The sequence below is a fragment of the Polypterus senegalus genome, chromosome 10 (assembly GCF_016835505.1).
Source record: "Polypterus senegalus isolate Bchr_013 chromosome 10, ASM1683550v1, whole genome shotgun sequence".
NCBI lineage: Eukaryota > Metazoa > Chordata > Cladistia > Polypteriformes > Polypteridae > Polypterus > Polypterus senegalus.
The window spans coordinates 118,424,039-118,445,870 of NC_053163.1; the positions used below are offsets into that span (position 1 = coordinate 118,424,039).

General features: G+C 34.8%; 1 protein-coding gene across 1 annotated transcript; it reads left to right on the forward strand.

The window, feature by feature from the left end:
• The first annotated feature begins 413 nt into the window (after positions 1 to 413).
• Positions 414 to 21,596, forward strand: LOC120537484 (eukaryotic translation initiation factor 3, subunit 6 interacting protein). Its single transcript, XM_039766450.1, has 15 exons — positions 414 to 546; positions 1,129 to 1,171; positions 1,896 to 2,106; positions 2,313 to 2,392; positions 2,647 to 2,708; positions 2,949 to 3,018; positions 4,323 to 4,396; positions 5,176 to 5,347; positions 5,512 to 5,666; positions 9,789 to 9,959; positions 16,040 to 16,173; positions 18,503 to 18,676; positions 18,963 to 19,152; positions 21,036 to 21,116; positions 21,451 to 21,596. The coding sequence occupies exons 1-15, from the start codon at positions 514 to 516 to the stop codon at positions 21,520 to 21,522; spliced, it is 1,722 nt and encodes a 573-aa protein (XP_039622384.1). The 5' UTR covers positions 414 to 513; the 3' UTR covers positions 21,523 to 21,596.
• The last annotated feature ends 236 nt before the right edge of the window (positions 21,597 to 21,832 follow it).

Below are 21,832 nucleotides of genomic sequence, written 5' to 3' on the forward strand. Positions count from 1 at the left end.
CCCACACAACATGTATACAGTGTACACATAATTTACTTATGCAGTTTTGCTGTTTAATATAAAATGTATGGTTTTGTATTCATAAACATGATTATTAATTCATTACTTTTTTTGCCGTTTTTCAGTGTTATCCTTCATGTATCCTCTTGGCGTCGCTCTGGTGTCTTGAATTTTCCGAAGTGGACCCGTTCCCGTTAGCTATTATATGAACTTAAAACGATCTTCACATGTGGTTTTGTTTCATTTGCCGTTAAGTTTTGTGTTTTAAAATCCCCTGCGGCTCACCTACACTAACGAGACAAAAATAATGAGTGAAGATTGAATATACAATTGGAGAAAAACGAGGCTCTTCTCCGCGACTCCGCCTCTACATCCCAGCATGCATATCAGGTGACCGCAGCGGTCGCATAACCCGGAAGACATTTTTAGAGTCTTTCCGCTCTTCTGTCGGAGGTGGCGGCTGATGTTTTTCGACTCGTCTAGTTTCATAATTCAGTTTGAATAGCCGGCACGATGTCTTACCCTGCTGAGGAGACAGAGGGAGAGGTGAGCATACCGCTGTTTGTATATCAATGAAGTCTGCGCTTCTAAGTGTACTGAGACGACACGTGCGACATCACAGTTCCACATGGCTTGTGTCCCGTTACCCGCAGATGTTTCACGGTGGCTTATTTGTACCTTAAAAAGTGAATTGTCAGAAACATTGGATATGGAAGAATTAGTATTTGCGTGTTGTGTATTTAAAAGTTATCGGTTCCTGTTAGTGGTGTGAGCTTGCATGTTTCACTGAGGTGTAAATCATACCATGGAAAGGGGGGTGATGATGATATAATCAGTCTGACGCTAATTATTGTAAAAAGTTTGTCTTTAATTACTTTCAAGCAAAGTTTTAAAGATTGACATGAATTTAGCATGATCGGTGGTATTCATGTATGATGCATCATAAAACGCAACACATTTTTGGATTCACTTAAGTGCAAAATATTACAAAACAATGTTCTTTCTTTATACCATCAATGCTTTTTTTTGGTTTACATTCCACCCGCTCATGTTGAGGCATTAATTTGGGAAAAACAGAAGTGGATATATGTTTGCAGATTTTACAACTTGTTTTCTGTTGTTTTTCAGTATGATCCTTATAACTATACAAATGATTATGATCTTCATACAGGTAAGACTACACATTTAACTGTACCTATACCTTGTTCAGATAAAATAACTTTTTCATCCTACTGGTTCTCATTGTGTTGCCATATACAAGTTGCTTACATTTTGCATGTTCCTACTTTGAATTTCTAAATACCTTTGATGGATTTCACAGTAAAATATAAATACATTAAATGGTTTTGGAGGGCATAGTGGGAAGGCTTTATTTTCATTGCCAAAAAGCACTGTCTACTAAACAAGAGACAGCATGGATAATGTTATCTGCTAAGTAATAAGTATAGCTTGCTTTATTTTTTTGCATCAAGCATTATTGTTACATCATGGCCACCGTTTTGTTGATGACCGACTTTTTAGTAGCCCATGCTGGACGCTGGCAAATCATTAAAATTCCATCCTGGATTTTGATAATGTATGTCCAATTTTTGTGTGATGCACTGACAGGTAGGTAATACCTCAGTGTATAGATGCAGAATTAATGTGGATATACACTAACTGAAATAAACAAAGGTTGGTTATATTTGAAATTTTGTCTTTTACAATAAAAAGCTTATGGGAGAAATACTGTATGTAAGTTAATTAAATATGGCAGTATTTTTATCTGTTAAGTTCACCTTATTTTTCTCTCGTGTACTTTTCACAAAACAATTATACATAAATTCATATTTGATTTCCGGGTAATGGTCATTTGTTTACAAATCTTCTATGTTCTCTAATTGTTTATTTATTAGGAGATCCGAAAGCAGATTTGGCTTATGAGCGGCAATATGAGCAACAGACCTACCATGTGATCCCAGAAGTAATCAAGAACTTCTTACAGTACTTTCACAAGACAGTTTCTGACATTATTGATCAAAAAGTTTATGAACTGCAGTCAAACCGTGTATCCAGTGAAAGTATTGAGCAAAAAATTTATGAGATTCAAGACATCTATGAAAACAGGTATAATAAATGTATTGTAAAAACCTCCTTTTTTGACAATTGAAGTATGTTTTCTGAGCCACAGAATCCAGAATTAAAATACTTTAATGGTACACTCCAAAGGAGAAATGGGAAAACAAAAATGATTTAGATTTAAAACCTATGAAATAAAATTTGTCAAAAGTATGTCCTGTAAACGTATTATCCTGTTTATCTCTGTTGCCCAGCTGGAACAAACTCACAGAACGCTTTTTTAAAACCTCACCTTGGCCTGAAGCAGAAGCCATTGCATCTCTGGTTGGAAATGGTAAGTTATTTTCTAATTTTGACAATTTTTATTTAAAACTTGTTGGCTAAAAATAAAAGTGGTAAATAATTTGTTCATGCTAGTTAATATTTTACCATTCATAATTGTGCAGATTAACCTGATTGTAACCAAAATTACAAATCTTAATATGGTTTTATAAAATTGTTACATTTGTTATTGGGGTATTTATTTTGTGAAACTTGACAATTAATTGAGTGCTTATATTACAAATATTTTTCCTTATTTCTGAACAGATGCAGTGTTTCTAATTCTCTACAAGGAATTATATTACAGACATATATATGCTAAAGTTAGCGTAAGTATATTGTAATTTCTGTTTTTGTGTGCAGATTAGAATAGTTTACTTTTTTTGTAATTATTTAATATTTTATTGGTTTGGGGTTAGTGAGTAGTAAAATGTGTGTAGTGTCCTTTATATTCTGGTAAATATAAAATCTCTAATGTGTTATAGTTCAGTTCACAGAATTTGCCTTTTGCAAGTATATGGTTAAAGATCTGTTATAGTTATTCAAATTTTGATTTTCCACCAAAACAGGGAGGCCCTACTTTGGACCAAAGATTTGAATCATATTACAACTACTGTAATCTCTTCAACTACATTCTGAGTAAGTGCATCCATTTAAAGCTAACAGTTTTACAGATATTTTACTTCTGGTAATATTTTGATTTGCGAATTGAATTTTTTTAATTCTAATTTAAATGATGTGTACCATTCCTGTTAAACAGTCAACTGCATTATGGTTTAATGTTTCAAACCTAAATGTTTGAATTGCTTGTTTTGCCACTTATGCTTTATGAGTATAAACCAGGGGTCCTCCGTCACAGTCCTGGAGGGCTGCAGTGGCTGCAAGTTTTTATTCCAACTAGTTTCCTAATTAGAAGACAATCCATGCTGATAATAAAGCTTGGTATTGAACTATTTAGCTTTTTAATGCTTGCATTCATCCAAGAGCAATTTTAATTGCACTGTAGAGTTTCCCTTCCATGAGAACATTATCCATGTGTTTTGCGGACCAGAAAAGATTTAAACTTAATGGTCCTTCGAATTCCCCTCTTGTTCATTTCTAAATATTTTTTATCCCAGATACTTCATGGTAAGCAAGTAATGTCTGATTTTTAAAAAAACCAGGCAACAAAACTTAAATGCAGCTGCTAGAATCCAAAATAGGCAATTAAGGGTTTTAAATGGTAACAGACAAGAGAACCAAAGTTAAGCCCAAAAAACCTATTGCTTTAGTATTAAATAAAAGGGTTCTAATTAAGAAATTGGTTAAAGTGAAAACTTACAGTCATAGCAGATCTCCAGGACCTTAAATGAGGACCTCTGATCTACAAAGTAGCTGAAATGTGTCCTTAAAGAATAAAGGCAGTAACGATGCATAGAGTTAAACACCAACTTTCATTATCAGCAAGGACTGAGTTCTAATTAGGACACTGGCTGGAATGAAATCCTGTAGCCACTGTGGCCCTCCAGGACCATGATTGAGGACTCCTGGTATAAACACATTGATTGTTGTCTGCATTCTAGTTGTAAAAATGTAGATCTTTATTTTAGGGTAGTGTTCTGTAACCTTCTTTGACATATTGATGAGGAGCAGGTATTATAAAAATAGCATTTATGGCACTAAGTAACCCCTGATGTTAAGCCTATTATAGGGGTTATGTAAAATTAACACAACTGAAAAGAGAGCATAGCAAGCTCTAAGGCATCAGAATTTTCATTCTCCCTTCTAGTTATTCTGTATTGCCCACTCATTTTACATGGGAAGGTGAAAGAACTGAAACTAGGTATTTTTACATGATCGACTTTACTTTAGATTAGATTAAGTAGCTTTTTCCTTGTCTAAACTGAAAACATCCTCACTTCAGAAAGAAATGATTGGCCATTTTTTTTTGTTTTTGTTTTTAGATGCTGATGGTCCTGCACCTTTAGAACTTCCTAATCAGTGGCTGTGGGACATCATTGATGAGTTCATTTACCAGGTACTGCATTCATAGTAGACCATGAAAATGCAACAACCACACTAATCAAGATTTAATAACATCCATGATCATAGGCAGTTGATCTTAAGCGCCATTATTGATTATTCTGTAGTTGCATCAGACTTGTATTTATTCATAAAAAGCAACAAACGATTTATGTTATTGTTGGAAGAGGAATTACCCTTTGATCATTTAGATATAAATTGTTTGCTCAGCCAATGCTCTTAATTGCTAAGACTTTTTTCCCTTTTCATCCCAGTGTTGTGTTTATATAGTCACCCAGATTAATTAGATTTCAATTTATTTATTTTTGTAATAATTGTGAAATTACTTTAACAATGATAGTATAAAAATAATACATTTTATTTATATAGCACCTTTCCCATGCTCAAGGCACTTGAGTAACATATACTTAAAGTATTTAATTTCCTAAAATGCTTAATTAAGAACCACAGTTCTTTAATTAAACTAGGTTTTGCGATCCTTACAGAAACTTTCTTCTTAAATCGTTTCAGATAAAATTTTGACACTACAGTTACTATATCATAAAATGAAAGTACAGTGTCTGCTTCTAAACTAGCTTAGAAAGGTACTGTCAATATTTCCTCTTATGGTTAACTTTGTTCTGCTGAACAGCTGTTTCATACAACATCTTAGTATCTTTTGTTCTGCAGGACTAGCTCTTACAGGAATGTCTGGACTTTAATTTGTTCCTTTTAGACTGATACCTATAGTCTAAAAGGAACAAATTAATTTCCCTGCTTTTTTCTTCACTGTAGTTTCAGTCCTTTAGTCAGTACCGTTGCAAAACAGCTAAGAAATCGGAGGATGAGATTGAGTTCTTGAGAAACAACCCGAAAATCTGGAATGTGCACAGTGTCCTTAATGTCCTGCATTCCCTGGTGGACAAAAGCAATATCAATCGACAGCTGGAAGTCTATACAAGTGGAGGTTAGATTTTGTTATTTCTCTGGTAATTGTGACATTCTGTTAAGTGGACAGAAGTGGTGAAACCTTGCCTTTGTGAACTGAATTTTTTTGCATAATTAAATATGCTTTATTTTTTACTGTAAAAACTTGCAGTTGTCTTAATTACTTCTGTTCTATTTGATCAGGTGATCCTGAGAGTGTGGCAGGGGAGTATGGCCGACATTCCTTATATAAAATGTTGGGATACTTCAGCTTAGTTGGACTGCTGAGACTTCATTCTCTGCTTGGAGACTATTATCAGGCTATCAAAGTACTTGAAAATATTGAACTCAACAAAAAGGTAGATCATATTTATTTACTTTCAGTCAATCAGTCTTCAGTGGTTTATATTTTGTAACAAATTTTAATGTATACATCTTTACAGATCTTTTCTAGCTGTATAAGTAGTATATGAAACAAACTGAAAGGTTTTGATATGAATTATAGTGGTAATAGTAGTAGACATCCAAAGTTGTGTTTTTTTTTTTTTTTTGTTTTTTTCTTTTCTTCATTTGAAGATTAATTATTGAAGTGTGATTTTTATTATTCATGGATAGGCAAAGTGAAGGTGTACATGTTTTAGGTTACTAAAAAGCCATCTCTCCATGTATTTCTTTTACCTGATTATCTAGGGAAGGGTTGCATTACAACTGGAGCCTGTCCCGGTAATCGTCAGATGTAAGGCAGGAATAATGCCTGGACAAGGGGATGCTATGCAGCCTAGCTGACAATTTGGTTTTGCCCATATACAAATGAAATTATTTCATATATAAATATATAAAAAAATCTACGGAAGTGTATTGGGTCCATGGAGAAGAAAAAAAATATACAGGCAGGTGAAGGGGGGGAAAAAAGTGTATGTTGAGAATAAAGTCTACATGCCGACTTTATTCTCAACATTTCCACTTTAATCTCAACGCTTACTTCTATCTTAAAGTCAACATGTTGACCGTATTCTTGTAGTTTTATTTTGTCATTGAAATGTCGTAAACTTCATCTTTAAAATCAATGTTTAATTTACTAGATTTTCTCAAACCCTGTCATAACTAGTGTAATACATTAAATACTTCGTATGAAGTGTTCCCTGACTCATGAAAATCGATACGTGCTGCTTAAACTGAAATACTCTTGCACTGAGAGGAGCCGCAGGCCGTAATCGCCACACAGAATACATTTACTTCATGTGATATTACTGCTCTCTGAAAATTTTGAATGCTAAGATAAATACTTGATATCATTTTCATGATGAAATGTATTAAACATGTTGGGGCACGGTGGCATGGAGTTTGTGCTGCTGCCTTGCAGCAAGTGGGTCAAGGGTGTCCCCTGCTTTGAGTTTGCAGGTTTTTCTGGTGGGTTTACTCTGCATGCTTCAGATTCCTTTTAAAGTCATGTAGGATGTGGGGTTTTTCTATGCTAAATTGACCCTTGTGTATGTGTGAGCTCACAATCACCCTGCGATGAGCTGACGCCCTATTCGGGAATTGTTCCTGCCTCCTGCACGATGCTTACTAGTATGGGCGCAACTCTGAATGTATGACATAATTAAACCTGTATAACAAAGATTTTCCAAAGTACCTTAAGTTCTGAACACTCTGTGTGTTAAGTTTATAGCTAGTTTTACTTTCACAAAGACTGTGCCCCCACATGTTTAATACATGCTTTAATGCATTTCATCATGAAAATGATATTAAGTATTTATCTTAGCATTCTAAATGTTCACAGAGCAGTGATATCATGAAGCAAATGTATTCTGTGTGGCGATTGCTGCCTACCTGTCAGTGCAAGAGGAAGTCAGTTTAAGAAGTACTTAACAATGACTGGGTTTGGGAACACTTAACACAACTTTTAATGTGGTACATTAATTATGAAGGGATTTTAGAAAATCTATTAAATGAAGCATTGATTTTAAGATGAAGTTTATGATATGGCAAAGTTAAACTAGAGAGAGAAAAAAAAAGGATTTAAAGTGGAAATGTCGAGATTAAAGTGGACATGTCGACTTTTTTCTCAGCATACACTTTTTCTGCTTCACTGAGTCTATTTTTTTTTCTTCATGGCCCTAATAAGCTTCTGTAAAAAAACATTTTTTTTTGATGTCCGTCAAAGTTTTATGCGGTTAGGGGCTCTCTTACTCTTCTACGCAGTCCAAATTGCAGCTGAGGAGTAAAATGCTTTTAAACTGAGTAAAGTAAAAAGATGCTCATGTTTAAATATCTTTAGGCACAGGTGCCCAACTTGACATTTGGAAGTGTAAATGTGACATACATATTTTAACACATTGTTTTAAAAGCAACAATATACACAAGCATTTTGCCAACAATATCATGGATGTTTTGCACATTGTTCATCTATATAATGTATACTATATTGTTTGTAACTTGATTGTTGCATAGAACCCGCAGGTAAGAGCGTTGCAGATAAAAAAGGAATAGCAGTATATGCTTAATGACATTTTTGGTACGTTTTTCACTTGAGAAATGGAAGTGATTTGCTTAAGGGTATGTAGTATGTTAACATTAAAATTAGGTGCATATTTATAGGGACAACTGAAGTAGCAGACTTGCAGTACTAACAATATGCAGTCGTATCTCTTTTAAAATGATTTGTTTTTTCATTGTAATGGATGAAAAAAAGTTTTAAATTCATGTTTGCTAGAATGTGCTTGTGTAAATAAGCATACTGCTTCTGGCACCCACGTGCTGTTTTGCACCTCTTGTTAGTCTTGTGCTTTTGTTTGCTTTGTTGAACGATCTTGTGTCGTTGGATGCATTTATTACTAAATAGCAATTGAAAATACAGTGTTTTTTTCCCCCCTCTCTTTATACAAATTTTTATCATTTTGCTGTGAGAGGAGTCCAGGTCAGCATGTGAAGGAAGCTTTCCATCTGCGTGAGGGCCTAATTTCTCTCTCATATTCCAAATCTAGGTTAATGTGCACAAATTTGTTAATGATCTCATTACAGTTTTTTTTTAAATTGATAAGTGAAATGTATCTTATAATAAAGAAAACAAGGGTTGATGGTTATATAGGTGTTAAGGATGTTTTAGTGATATTTTGGGAGAATTGGATGGGGATTTTCTTATAGGCTGGGAGTACACTATTTTTCTCATTTTTAACATAATGTATTTTTTTTTTTTTTTTTTTAAACTTGTTTTTGGGAATGGATTAAATCGGATAATGAGGGATAACTGTATTGGCTCATTATAACACAAACTTAAGCCTCTATTTATAACGAAAGCGTTTTTTTGTGTTGGTTTATTGCTTCCAGTTCTAAAATGTTTTGTTTGCTTTATTTCTGATAAGAAATTTTTTATTTATTTATTTTTTGAACAAAGTATAAAATTTATATCATTGAAAGGGCTTTTTTGGCCGGAAAGGAGAAACTTAGGGTTATAAAAGAGCGTAAATTTGGCACCCATGCACTGAATATTTTTGAAAATATAATATTTCACACCATATGGAGATAAGTAATATTTAGTCTTGTGAAGTTAGTCCTTACACCATTTGATTACCTCTCCTATATGCACCTAGTTGCAAAGTTGAAAAATAGAACTGGTGTCTTTACAGTTTATTTTGAAATGTGCTAGTTTTCAGATAGGTGCTAATACTTCAGTTTAACCAAAATCTGTATATAGCATTTCTTTTACATTCTGTTTTTTTTTTTTTTCTTAACAAAAATAATTCATTAAATTGACAAATATTATTTCGAGACATGCTTGTTTTTTTAAAGATCGAGCCCTCATAAGAAAGAGAAAATATGAAACCTAAAAAAAAAATTTATTTATAAATTTTTTAATTTGTAAATGTAATAATCCCACTAGTTCATTACTTTGCACTACATTTGGCAAGAAATAAGTCTCTTGATTAACATTGCACATTGTGGTAAAGAAGTATTTACAAGTTTCTTCTTATGAAATAGTGCTATATCTGATGGGTTAGTTGCTGAATAGTCAAGCATCTTCTTAGGAATAAGGTTAAGACACCCTAATGGGACGATGTTTTTTCTTTATCTCTCTATAAGTTAATGTGACATTGGTGCTATGGCAATATTTTTCCATCATTATGTTAAAACACAAACGTATTACACATATTCAGTTTTCTGCCAATTAAACAGATAAGTAATGTTTATATACAGTATTGCACATAACTGAAAAAATGTGTTGGTTGATACCTTGAAGCCAAAGAAAACTTGCACATGAGCTGGATGGGCCATGAGGGCCACTAACTGATGATCTTGGATGTAGAATCTCATATTTATATCAGCCCAGTAGTACTTTGCCATCTTTTACACCTTTTACAGAGAGAAAAAGGATTCTTTTGAAATGCCTGCACAATAAACTACCAGACTTTGTGTAAGGAGGAAAAAGGGTTCTGTTTATTTTATTCCCTCTTGTATAATATTTATTTTTGTTGTTCTAGAGTATGTACTCTCGAGTGCCGGAGTGCCAGATCACTACTTACTACTATGTGGGATTTGCATACTTGATGATGCGCAGGTACCAAGATGCCATTCGTGTGTTTGCGAATATACTGCTTTATATTCAAAGGACAAGAAATATGTTTCAGAGAAGCACCTATAAATATGAGATGGTGAGTTTACATCCCACATCATCCACTCATTGTTGTGTTATTAAATACATGTGCAATGTAAAATTTAGTATGATGTCATTTAAAAAAAAAAATTAAGTAACCTTGTCAAAATGCTTGATGCCATGTTACACTGAATTTGTTTGAAATGCTCTTTTGATAGCACTTGTATGTTAAAATGTTAGGAATGTTCATATATTGTTGAAGTACTTAAAATAAATGGGGAGCCCAGGGCCTGTCTCCACAGCATCTTGTGTCTGATAGAAACCAACACTAGACTGCAGGGCCAATTCAGAGTGCTGTGAAGAAAACTGTGATGAGACAATGAGAAACTGCTGCATTACCTTTTTTAAATGCTGGTTTGGGTTGTGGTTGGGACATGCTGAGTTTGGTTTACCATGCTACCTTACCCAACAGCTTCCTTCAGCCAGTCCTGAATCTTCATCTTAGTTTTCTTACAGTGGGCTATGCCAGGTGCACCTATTTTGTAATGTGACTAAAGGAAATTCTAACTACAAGTTCAGACCACCATAGGTGGCTCCTTTTGATCCATTTAAAGCAGTAGCTTTACCCTGAGTTTGTTAGTGGTTTAGTTTTTTAGAAAAATGAAATGTATTCTGTACTAGTTGTTACATTTGGTCTTTGCAATGCTGGCTTAGAAATTACATATTTTTGTATGTGTGTATTTAGTTATTTTTCCCAAAGCATCACTAAAGAAAGTGATAGTGATAAGGCCACTGAATTTCCCTTTATAGTACCTGGTTTTACTCATTGAGTTAAACACATTATGGTAGCTTTATCATTATGACTATAGCAGGTATATGACTATTTGAATAAGAGCTTTCAGTGTGAAGTTAGAGGATGTATAACCAGTCTGTGACATGACATATAACAGTATAAATGTTACTCTTTTTAAACAAACATTTAAACTATTTAAAAATAAAATTACATCAGTGTTTTGTTTGGTTTTGACTCCAGTATAGGAATTTGAATTCTTTACCAGCTTTTACCAGAAATTCTGAGTCTCAGTATTATTCCATTCATGGATTTGGTTGATGTACAGTTGTGGCCAAAATTATTAGGCCCCCTTATGAAATTAGGCAACACTCCTGATTCCAATATGAAAATGACCATTAACAACAAATGTTTGTTTTTTAAAGCGTATCTGTGTCCAAAATAACAAGGTCCACTAATTGTAGTTTGGATATTTTATTGACACACTGAGTGGAAACAAGAAAGGGCAAAAATGAGACATTCAAAATTATTAGCCCCATGCCCATTAATAGTCAATACTGTACTTTTTTTGAGCCACAACTGACAACAATCTATTAGAGTAGGTCTTTACTAGATTAGCACAGGTCTCCTGAGGGATTTTGGTCCATTCCTCCATTGCAAATTGTTCTAGCTGGTCCAAATTGCGTGGTTTCCGAGCATGGACATTCACTTTGAGCACTCGCCACAGATTCTCAATGGGATTGAGGTCTGGGCTCTGTCCGGGCCACTCCAAGATCTTGGTTTTGGTATCCTTGAAAATCTGTTGAACTAATTTTGATGTATGCTTTGGGTCATTGTCTTGTTGGAAGACCCAGCGACGACCTAAGCCTAGACTAGGAGCAGATTGCTGCATATTCTCCCTCAGAATGTCAACATAATTTTCTTTTTCATGATGCCATGCACCCGAACAAGGCTCCCTGTGCCTGAGGCAGCAAAACAGCCCCACAGCATGATGCTCCCACCACCATGTTTAACTGTGGCAACTGTGTTCCTAGGGTTGAAGGCCTGTCCCTTTCTTCGCCAAACATAAGCAACATCCATGTGCCCAAACAGTTCCAGTTTAGTCTCATCAGACCAAAGCACAGACTTCCAAAAATCATCTTTACATTTCAAATGTTCACGGGCAAACCTCAGTCGAGCTGTGATGTGCCGCTCTTTTGAGTAAAGGGGTTCTTCTGGGACGATGGCCGTGAAGCCCACCACGGTGAAGAGCCCCTCACAACTGTGTTCCTTGAAACATCAACTCCAGAAGAGGCCAGGTCAGCAACAATCATCTTGGCAGATGTCCGGGGTTCCTTGCTGACATCTCGGACTATTTTTCTCTCCAGAGTTCTTGAAATCTTGCGCTTACGGCCACGCCAGGTTTGTTTCTAACAGAATTTGTCTCCTTGTACTTGGCAATGATGCAACGTACAGCAGTTCTAGACACTGTGAATCGCTTGGAAATGGCAGTGTAGCCTTGCCCCTTATCATGAGCCTCTACTATCTTCTTTCTGAGCTCCAGACTGATTCCCTTTGTCTTTGGCATGGTCAGTAACAGTAGTCCCTCTCATGTGTTCAAGAGCCCTGTTCCTTGGGAGTCTCTTTATGCTGATTGAGTGTTGTTAGGAAGCCAATTGACTGCACAGGTGTGGTTTCAAAGCTGATTGGTTAATTAGTGTAGGTGTGTTTTGAAAGCAAACATTAACATGGGGCTAATATTTTTGACCACCCCATTTTTTACTATATTTGATATAAAGCAAGACTAAAAATATATTTTATATTACAAAATGTATCAAAAGCTAGTAAATAGCACTGGTGGATGTTTGATTATATCAAGTTTCATCAATGTTGCAAACTTTGGGAAGAAGTTTAGGAAAATGTTCCATGATTCCAGGGAGGCTAATAATTTTGACCTCAACTGTATTGGCCTTTCACAAGGGAGCACTCCTGCTTATATCTACTATCATAAAAACATGATTAAAAGTTTTTCTTCCCTATCACTACATATGGTAAATAATCTATATAAATTAAATATTAAAAAAAATGAGACATTCCATGTCAAAGCAACCGATTTTTTTTTCCAGGCCAGAAATCTTTGGTCTCAAAAAATTCTGTAAAAATACCAGGTATATACCTATTATCCAGAAGACGCCATGTAAAATTATTTTGATGCAAGATCAGTACTTTCCAATGTACAGCCAATTTTCTGCGGGGAAAGGGGTGTCAAATTTGAAACCGCTTTACTTTTTCATCGAATTCACAAGACCATGTCTCGAGAACTAAACTACCTAGCAGGCTCAGATTTTGCATACTCATACCTTTTATAGGTATAGAAGGGCTATCTTAACGCATGGGCACGCTGGGTAGTCACAAGCATCGGGGCCCTATGCTAATCTATATATGTTGTAACTTGCTGAATGGTTGTGTAGGTAGGAGACCCAGTGCACTGTTTTGCCCGGGGGCCTATAGTGCTGTTAAGATGGTCCCGAGGTATATAGTGTGTAACAAAATTAGAATGTTTGGTCGAGATGACACCACTTGGTGAGAGCACACCTTCAAAAGTAGAAAAAAAATATTTGCAGCTTCAGTAAGAATACATTTAACTGATACAACATACATATTTAGAAATCTACACAGGGTTTTTGAAAAGGTTATAGACAAACAAGAAACTGAATTAGAGTTTAACCAGTAGACCTCTCAAATGTGGAAAAAATCATTTTGGGACAAATTTTCATGTTCATGAGCTGTGGGAATGTCCAAACATTTTAAAAATTATTTTTCTTATGTCGTACATGGTCCTTTCCTTCTTAAAAAAACAAATCTTACTTTTCCTATGTGAAACTTTCATTTTTATTTTCTGTTCTAAACATGGGTTAAATTCACCATTTGTCAGTAGTGATGATTACCAAGTTCTTCATCATAACTTGGGTTTAGGATTAATGGAGGAAAAATACAGTGGTGTGAAAAACTATTTGCCCCCTTCCTGATTTCTTATTCTTTTGCATGTTTGTCACACAATGTTTCTGATCATCAAACACATTTAACCATTAGTCAAATATAACACAAGTAAACACAAAATGCAGTTTTTAAATGATGGTTTTTATTATTTAGGGAGAAAAAATCCAAACCTACATGGCCCTGTGTGAAAAAGTAATTGCCCCCTTGCTAAAAAATAACCTAACTGTGGTGTATCACACCTGAGTTCAATGTCCGTAGCCACCCCCAGGCCTGATTACTGCCACACCTGTTTCAATCAAGAAATCACTTAAATAGGAGCTGCCTGACACAGAGAAGTAGACCAAAAGCTAGACATCATGCCAAGATCCAAAGAAATTCAGGAACAAATGAGAACAGAAGTAATTGAGATCTATCAGTCTGCTAAAGGCTATAAAGCTATTTCTAAAGCTTTGGGACTCCAGCGAACCACAGTGAGAGCCATTATCCACACATGGCAAAAACATGGAACAGTAGTTGTCCTTCCCAGGAGTGGCAGGCCGACCAAAATTACCCCAAAAGCTCAGAGACAACTCATCCGAGAGGTCACAAAAGACCCCAGGACAACATCTAAAGAACTGCAGGCCTCACTTGCCTCAATTAAGGTCAGTGTTCACAACTTCACCATAAGAAAGAGACTGGGCAAAAACGGCCTGCATGGAAGATTTCCAAGACGCAAACCACTGTTAAGCAAAAAGAACATTCGGGTTCGTCTCAATTTTGCTAAGAAACATCTCAATGATTGCCAAGACTTTTGGGAAAATACCTTGTGGACTGATGAGACAAAAGTTGAACTTTTTGGAAGGCAAATGTCCCGTTACATCTGGCGTAAAAGGAACACAGCATTTCAGAAAAAGAACATCATACCAACAGTAAAATATGGTGGTGGTAGTGTGATGGTCTGGGGTTGTTTTGCTGCTTCATGACCTGGAAGGCTGAAGGAGAATGTCCAGCCATCTGTTCGTCAACTCAAGCTGAAGCGATCTTGGGTGCTGCAACAAGGCAATGACCCAAAACACACCAGCAAATCCACCTCTGAATGGCTGAAGAAAAACAAAATGAAGACTTTGGAGTGGCCTAGTCAAAGTCCTGACCTGAATCCAATTGAGATGCTATGGCATGACCTTAAAAAGGCGATTCATGCTAGAAAACCCTCAAAGCTGAATTACAACAATTCTGCAAAGATGAGTGGGCCAAAATTCCTCCAGAGCGCTGTAAAAGACTCATTGCAAGTTATCGCAAACGCTTGATTGCAGTTATTGCTGCTAAGGGTGGCCCAACCAGTTATTAGGTTCAGGGGGCAATTACTTTTTCACACAGGGCCAATGTGGGTTTGGATTTTTTTCTCCATAAATAATAAAAACCATCATTTAAAAACTGCATTTTATGTTTACTTGTGTTATATTTGACTAATGGTTAAATGTGTTTGATGATCAGAAACATTTTGTGTGACAAACATGCAAAAGAATAAGAAATCAGGAAGGGGGCAAATAGTTTTTCACACCACTGTAAATCGCCAAAGCACAATTCATGAACAACATATGCTTGATTTATCATTAAATACAACAATAGTTATAATAAAATGTTAACATGTTGGTATTGCAGCAGCGAACGTGTTTCAGTTGAAGTACAGAGTGTAAGGCATCTATGTCTTTGAGATCAAAATGGTACTGCCTCCCACTGACTATTGTAGGTTCACAAAGCAGTGCAATAGCACCCAACAAATATCATCTCTAGGTGACCAATGGAAAGACTGTGCAGGATCGTTTGGATGCATGAAACATATCAGGATGTCTAATTCTGCTTCACTCTTGTCAGTAATCGCACCAATCCAACATTTTTCATCATACATGCACCCGCCCAACATAGCCTCTAATAGGACACTGGCCTAATGTGAGGGACATATCTGATCCACCAGGAGTTGGGTGACTTTGTTTGTCATATTCTGCAGGAATATGCTGTGGTATTCTCGAGTACCCTTTCTCTGGTACTCTTTTGGCCATGGAGAATCACATTCTCTCATCAGCAACACTACATCCCAGTCTGTTAACAAATCGTTCATTATAAACATTTCTCATCATTGAAATGCAGTTGTCTCAAGTTAAGTATGAGACTGCAGACTGTTCTACTTAAGACCACTTAGAAATCAGAATGGATGTGCCTATGTTGGTAATGTGAATTCAGTCCTTCTGTGCTGGCACTTTGTCTGAATTGTATAGGTTACCTATAGAAATTCAGTTTAATGAGACCGAGGTTCATCTTTGATCATTCCTGGGCAGAAAAGAAGTACCAAATTTTATTTTTTTTACTAATTTATTTATGTATTATTCCAGATTAACAAACAGAATGAACAGATGCATGGATTGTTGGCCATTGCACTTACTATGTATCCCATGAGGATTGATGAGAGTATCCATACTCAATTAAGGGAGAAGTATGGTGACAAAATGCTGAGGATGCAGAAGGGGTAAGGAAACAATGTAATGTTAGAAAGTGAACATTTAAACATATAGTGATGTCAAAGCTATTTTGTTTGCTGGTAGCATAACTACAGGGTGGTCCAGATCTAATTTATGCAAATCCAGATCGTCTGGATGACTCTCTGATTTATACAGGGACGATTCCAGTTCGACACGAAGACGATTCTTCATGTCGTCAGTTCGCACACTTCTTGATGGTCCGGGATTTTCGGGTGATTTTATATGTAATAAACTTAAGTTATAACTTAATGAAAATTGCATAATTAGATCTTAACCACCCTATATTGACTGTCGGAACAAAATAACTGCACAAAACATTGAATATAACTGGTCCATTTGAAGCATATTTTAAGTTTAATGGGTAATAAAGTATTGGTACTCTTATTAAAAAAAAAAAAATAAATAAAAGTTTCAGTTTTAGCACCAACAAGGAAGTTTTTCTCCTTTATTTCCTTGTGCCAGGTTGAACCTTTTCTGAGCCTGTTTTCTAAGTGGTTAAATGATTTTGTGCAGTTAATGTTTAAAAGTATGTGAATATTTTTATTAATGAATTTACAGTAGATTAGACGTGTTTAGGTCTTTAAAATAGCTCATTATTTTATTAAATAATTGACCGTTTCAAATGCAATATTTTGTAGCTATCTAGTTGAAATTGTAATGTTGGTGTTGCCTTTCATACACATTTTATTTTTAAATGTATTTATAATTGTGTGCAGAATTGTTTACTTATATTTATTTCCGAGTCATTTTTACATTTTCAAAGGCGTCCCCATATTCTTATTGAAAGCATTTCTATCAGTAGTTTGCCTCAACTTTACTTGCACCTTTTATAATACTTAGGCAAGTGTCGTCTTAGCCTGTCTTTTTCCTAAGTTAAAGTAATTCTACTCTCTAAGACACTACTCTTACCCCTTCAGTTACAGATATTTATATTTATTCTCTCTTGTCAGGATTGGCAACAAGGTAAACTGAAACTACAGACAGTATTCCAGATGTGGCAATAGGAGTATATTGTACAGCTTAAGAAAAATCTTGGTTTTGTGGAATAAGATATACTGTATAACTAACTATGCATTCTATTTGTACTTTTTAACATTTTAAAGCTTTGTTGTTGGGATTTTTTTTTTTTTCTTCTATCCTTATAGGTAGTGTGTTTATAGCTAATGTGTTGTGGAAAATACAGGCTTAACACACATCTATGATGAGCATTTTTGTCATATTTTCATGTATCAAGTTTAGACTTTGGTAGTTTTTTTTAATGCCATTTATTGACATGTATAATTGAAAAATTAAATTATAATCTATATTTGTAAACCATGCTAAAACTCCCACCCTCACCCAGAATGGAGAGCAAATTTTTAATAAAAGGCAAAGGAGGCAAGATGTATTAAATAGCCTCTAATTAATTTAAATAATAAGAGTTTAGCAAGAGCACAGCAAAGTTGATTATAATAACAATAAAATCTTGCCAAATTCTAAAGAATCTTTGCATAGTTCCACATAAAGAAAATGAGATTTTCTATTTTATGTAATACAAAATATAATTTTCCCTTTCCTTTTAAATTTATGGAGGGTTTCTTTGTAATGAGATTTAATCAATATTCAAACAATGTTTTAGAGGAAATAATTCACTTTTTCACCAGATAGTCTAAACTTGCCTGGAATAAATCCAGAGACTGTCGTAAGAGGATGTGCAGTGATCATAAAATTCTGCGCTCTGATTTAATTTTGGACAATTCCAAAACATATTCCCAGGTACCTGGCATCATTCACAATCAACGTCCAATCCCCGATTTTAAATATTCATTTTAATTTGGAAAGGTGTGTGTATGTGTGTTTTGGTGGATGTTTATTAGCTGGATTACAATTTGTTTTGCACAAATTGAAGAAGAATGAATGTTGCAAATTTATTGAATTCAATTCCTTGCTGAGATATTGATAAGAGAAGTCTCTTTCCTAACATCGGCCCAAGTGGTCTAGCGGGGAGCTCTGTGACAAGTTTTTGTTTTGTTTGTTTTTTTGTTTTTTTTTTTTTTTGGTTTATCACTGGATCGGCAGTCAATACTTGCCACTGACTCTTACTTAAGCATGGGAAAGGTTTCAATTGGATCTAGACAGTAGTTTTTACATTGCCTTCAAATTAGACATGACTTAAGATACTACTTGTGATCTTCACAAAGCAAAACTACGCATTTATGATGTATGCATGTCATAATTAACTATTGGTAAAGCATTTTGGCTTATTAATGTGTCTTAATTTTTATTAATCTATTGTATGTGTAATTATACTAACTAAGTGATGTATTTGCTTTATAGTGATCTACAAGTATTTGAGGAACTCTTCAGCTTTGCTTGCCCTAAATTCTTGTCCCCAGTGGTTCCCAATTATGACACTGTACATCCCAACTACCACAAGGAGCCATTCCAGCAGCAACTTAAGGTCTTTGCTGAGGAAGTTCAACAACAGGCCCAGCTGTCCACTATACGCAGGTCTGTTATTGTTGCTGTTAACTTTACTAGAATTATGGAACTATTGGTCATAGGGATTAAATCATTAATTAAATAGTGCTGCCTTCATTGGTTTACTAGTGTTGTTTGCAATATTGGCCTAGACAATTCATAGTATAGTTGAGAGTTTGAGTTAATCACTGACCACAGTGCCACTCTAGATTATAACTCTCTTTCTGGGGCTTTTGCACTATATGATTTTTTTTAAGCTACATTAATATTGTCTTGGTTATAGTTAATATTCAAGTGAAAAATTTCTTCCCCTCAGTTTTTTGAAGCTTTACACAACAATGCCAGTGGCCAAGCTAGCTGGGTTTCTGGATATGTCTGAGCAGGAGTTTAGGATACAGCTTCTAGTTTTCAAGCACAAGATGAAAAATCTAGTATGGACAAGTGGTATCTCTGCACTTGATGGAGAATTTCAGTCTGCATCTGAAGTTGACTTCTACATTGACAAGGTTTGTAGTGGCAGTGGTGAAACTGAACTTCATTGCATGTCCTTGTTTGCATAATGTTTGCTTTGCTTGAAGTGCTGAATGTTTTAGATACAAGTGTATTTCTTCTTGAATTTGAATCTTATCCTGAAATGCAATGTACTAATATTTGTCACTATTCAGAATATATATCTCAAATTCAAGGTATATTTTTATTATTGCATGCAGTTTTTAAATGATCAATTTCTAGTGCACTAGCAGCTGGCATTTTTTTTTGTCAACTGTTGATTGCAATGTTTTCTTATTGTTGCAGATTTTTTCATTTAAAAGAACTACCTTTTTGTTTTTTTTTTTATTGCTCCCAGTCTATAGTCGGAAATACCAAATAAAAGATTTGCTAAGCATTGATGTGTCCACTGTCTGCCCTATTTTATATACTGTAAAATTTTTTTAGATTTGTCCATGTGGAATCTGCACATTCTTCTCATATTTGCGTTGGTCCCCCTCTGGGTATTCTGGTTCTGCTTCCACATTTTAAAACATCAGCATAATTGTTGGTTCCAGATTGATTCTGTGCAAGTGTATGTGTGTTTGAGTGAGGGGACCATGCATTTGACTGCTCCTCTGTTACATGGCTTGCTCCTGCTTTGTTCCCAGTTTTGCAGAAATAGGCTTGTGGCCCACCTATGACACAGACCTGGATTAAATTAATTTTGAAATTCCATTTAATTTAAATAGATTTAGAAATTAGGTAGGGTTTATTTATTTATTTTTTTTAAATGCAATTTTTTTTTCATAGACCTGAGCCATTCAGTTTCTTATTCAAAAAATTACTTAATATAAATAAAACTGTCATAAGACATTAACAATAAATTTTACTCAAAATATTTTTCAAATACATTTTTGTTTCTTAACCTTAAGTCAACAAACCACAAAAAGAACAGTGTGCATAAATAAACAAAATGTGGCATGAAGTTGCACATGTTGATTTTCTGAAATTCACTGTTTTTTCTTTGTGATAAAGCATAAGGAAGGCCACTCAGTTTTGTAGTTTGCACAAACTGATCATGTACTATGGTAAAGAATACCAAATAAAGGAATACACTACCCAAGAAATGTACTTTATAGTGGTGGCAGAGAATTATTTTAATCTCATGTTCTCATGTAGAGTGGAGAGAAAAAGAAGGTTATGACAGATGCCAGTAGCGACCAATGCTATACATTTGCAAACAATGTGAAAAATGACAATAGAATGACCATAGAAAAAAATAAAATCTCATTTAACTTCACACTGTCTAGTCAGTGTGTTCAAAACATTCAGAATGCATCCTTTTTTGCTAAAATTTTGTTGAAGGCCTGTAGTTACTTCCTGAATTGTCGGCACACCACGAACAAGAAACATGAAACATCATGGAAGTCACTTTTTGAATTTAAGACAGGTTTCTTGACCAGGGAGTGAAGAGGAGAGGTGGATGTTCAGTTCAAAAAGTCGATCCCATGAAGTTTTAGACTTCCTGTTTATGTGCATGCTAATAATTAAGAAAGTAACTGTTTACCAAAAAAAATCATTTTTTTCAGTATAACAGCTGGATAATTGGCATGTGGATTGTGCAACATGAGTGATATGAGAATTTGCTTCATTTTTTTCATGAACATTTTTCACTTCATTTGCCATTGTACAACACTGGTCAGTATTGCCTCCTATTATGTCAAACTTGTTTCTATCCATTCTGTACAAAAATATGAGATTATAGTGGTGGCCGAAAAAACATTTTAAAGTACATAAGGGGTAATGAGTACCATTTAAAAAAAATAAATAAATACATTTTGGCTGAAGTATTTCTTTAACATTAATTCCCTAGCAGTACAGAATTTGATGAAGACTTAGGCTTCTTTTCTATTTTCAGGATATGATTCACATTGCTGATACGAAAGTTGCCCGCCGATATGGAGACTTCTTTATCCGGCAAATACACAAGTTTGAAGAGGTAATTGTTTTCACCGTCAATTGCAATTATATTAATCAAAACAATTTTGATTATGGTGTTAATTAAACTAGGTCTTATTTTTACAGATTCATACTTTTAAAGATGAATCTATTTCTTTTTGGGTTTTTTTATGCACGATCCGAAAGGCTCCACTCCACTGGTGTTGACTTATTGTATTTATAATTTTTTTCTTGACATTCTCTAAAATTGTTTTGCGAAAAAAAAAAAAAATTCTTATTATATGAAGCATTAAAGTGAAATGTAAGGCCTAAAATATTTTTATGGCATTGTTTGATCACCTTTTTAACCAGCTTGTCCACTTTGTATTTATTAGCTTAATCGCACATTAAAGAAGATGGGCATTTCCACATCTGGCAGCACCACATCTGGAACCAGAAACACTTGAGCTGCCTTTGGAAAGAGTTCAAGGATTATACCATGGTGAATTTTTAATGATAAATAAACTTAAAAAAATAACAACATTGTGCTTGCTGGTAGTTATTAAAAACATGATCTGGTTGGTTTGAGATCATTAGTTTTAGAAATTTGTTTCTGCATTGTCATTTAAAAATGAAAAATACTCCTTGGTTAGTTAAAATAAGCACCAGTTAAAAGCTCTTGGTCTATTAGACCTTTAGTAGTTTTTTCCACAGTTGTAATAGACTGCCATAAATAATTCAGATGGTGCAGATATCCTGCTAAATATTACAAGTTAA

Bases quoted from the DNA above. Each gene is read 5' to 3' on its own strand.
- LOC120537484 (XM_039766450.1), top strand. From the start codon at position 514: ATGTCTTACCCTGCTGAGGAGACAGAGGGAGAG. The intron at 2,107-2,312 runs GTATAATAAATG...TCTGTTGCCCAG, and splicing joins CAAGACATCTATGAAAACAG to CTGGAACAAACTCACAGAAC. The intron at 2,709-2,948 runs GTAAGTATATTG...CCACCAAAACAG, and splicing joins ATATATATGCTAAAGTTAGC to GGAGGCCCTACTTTGGACCA.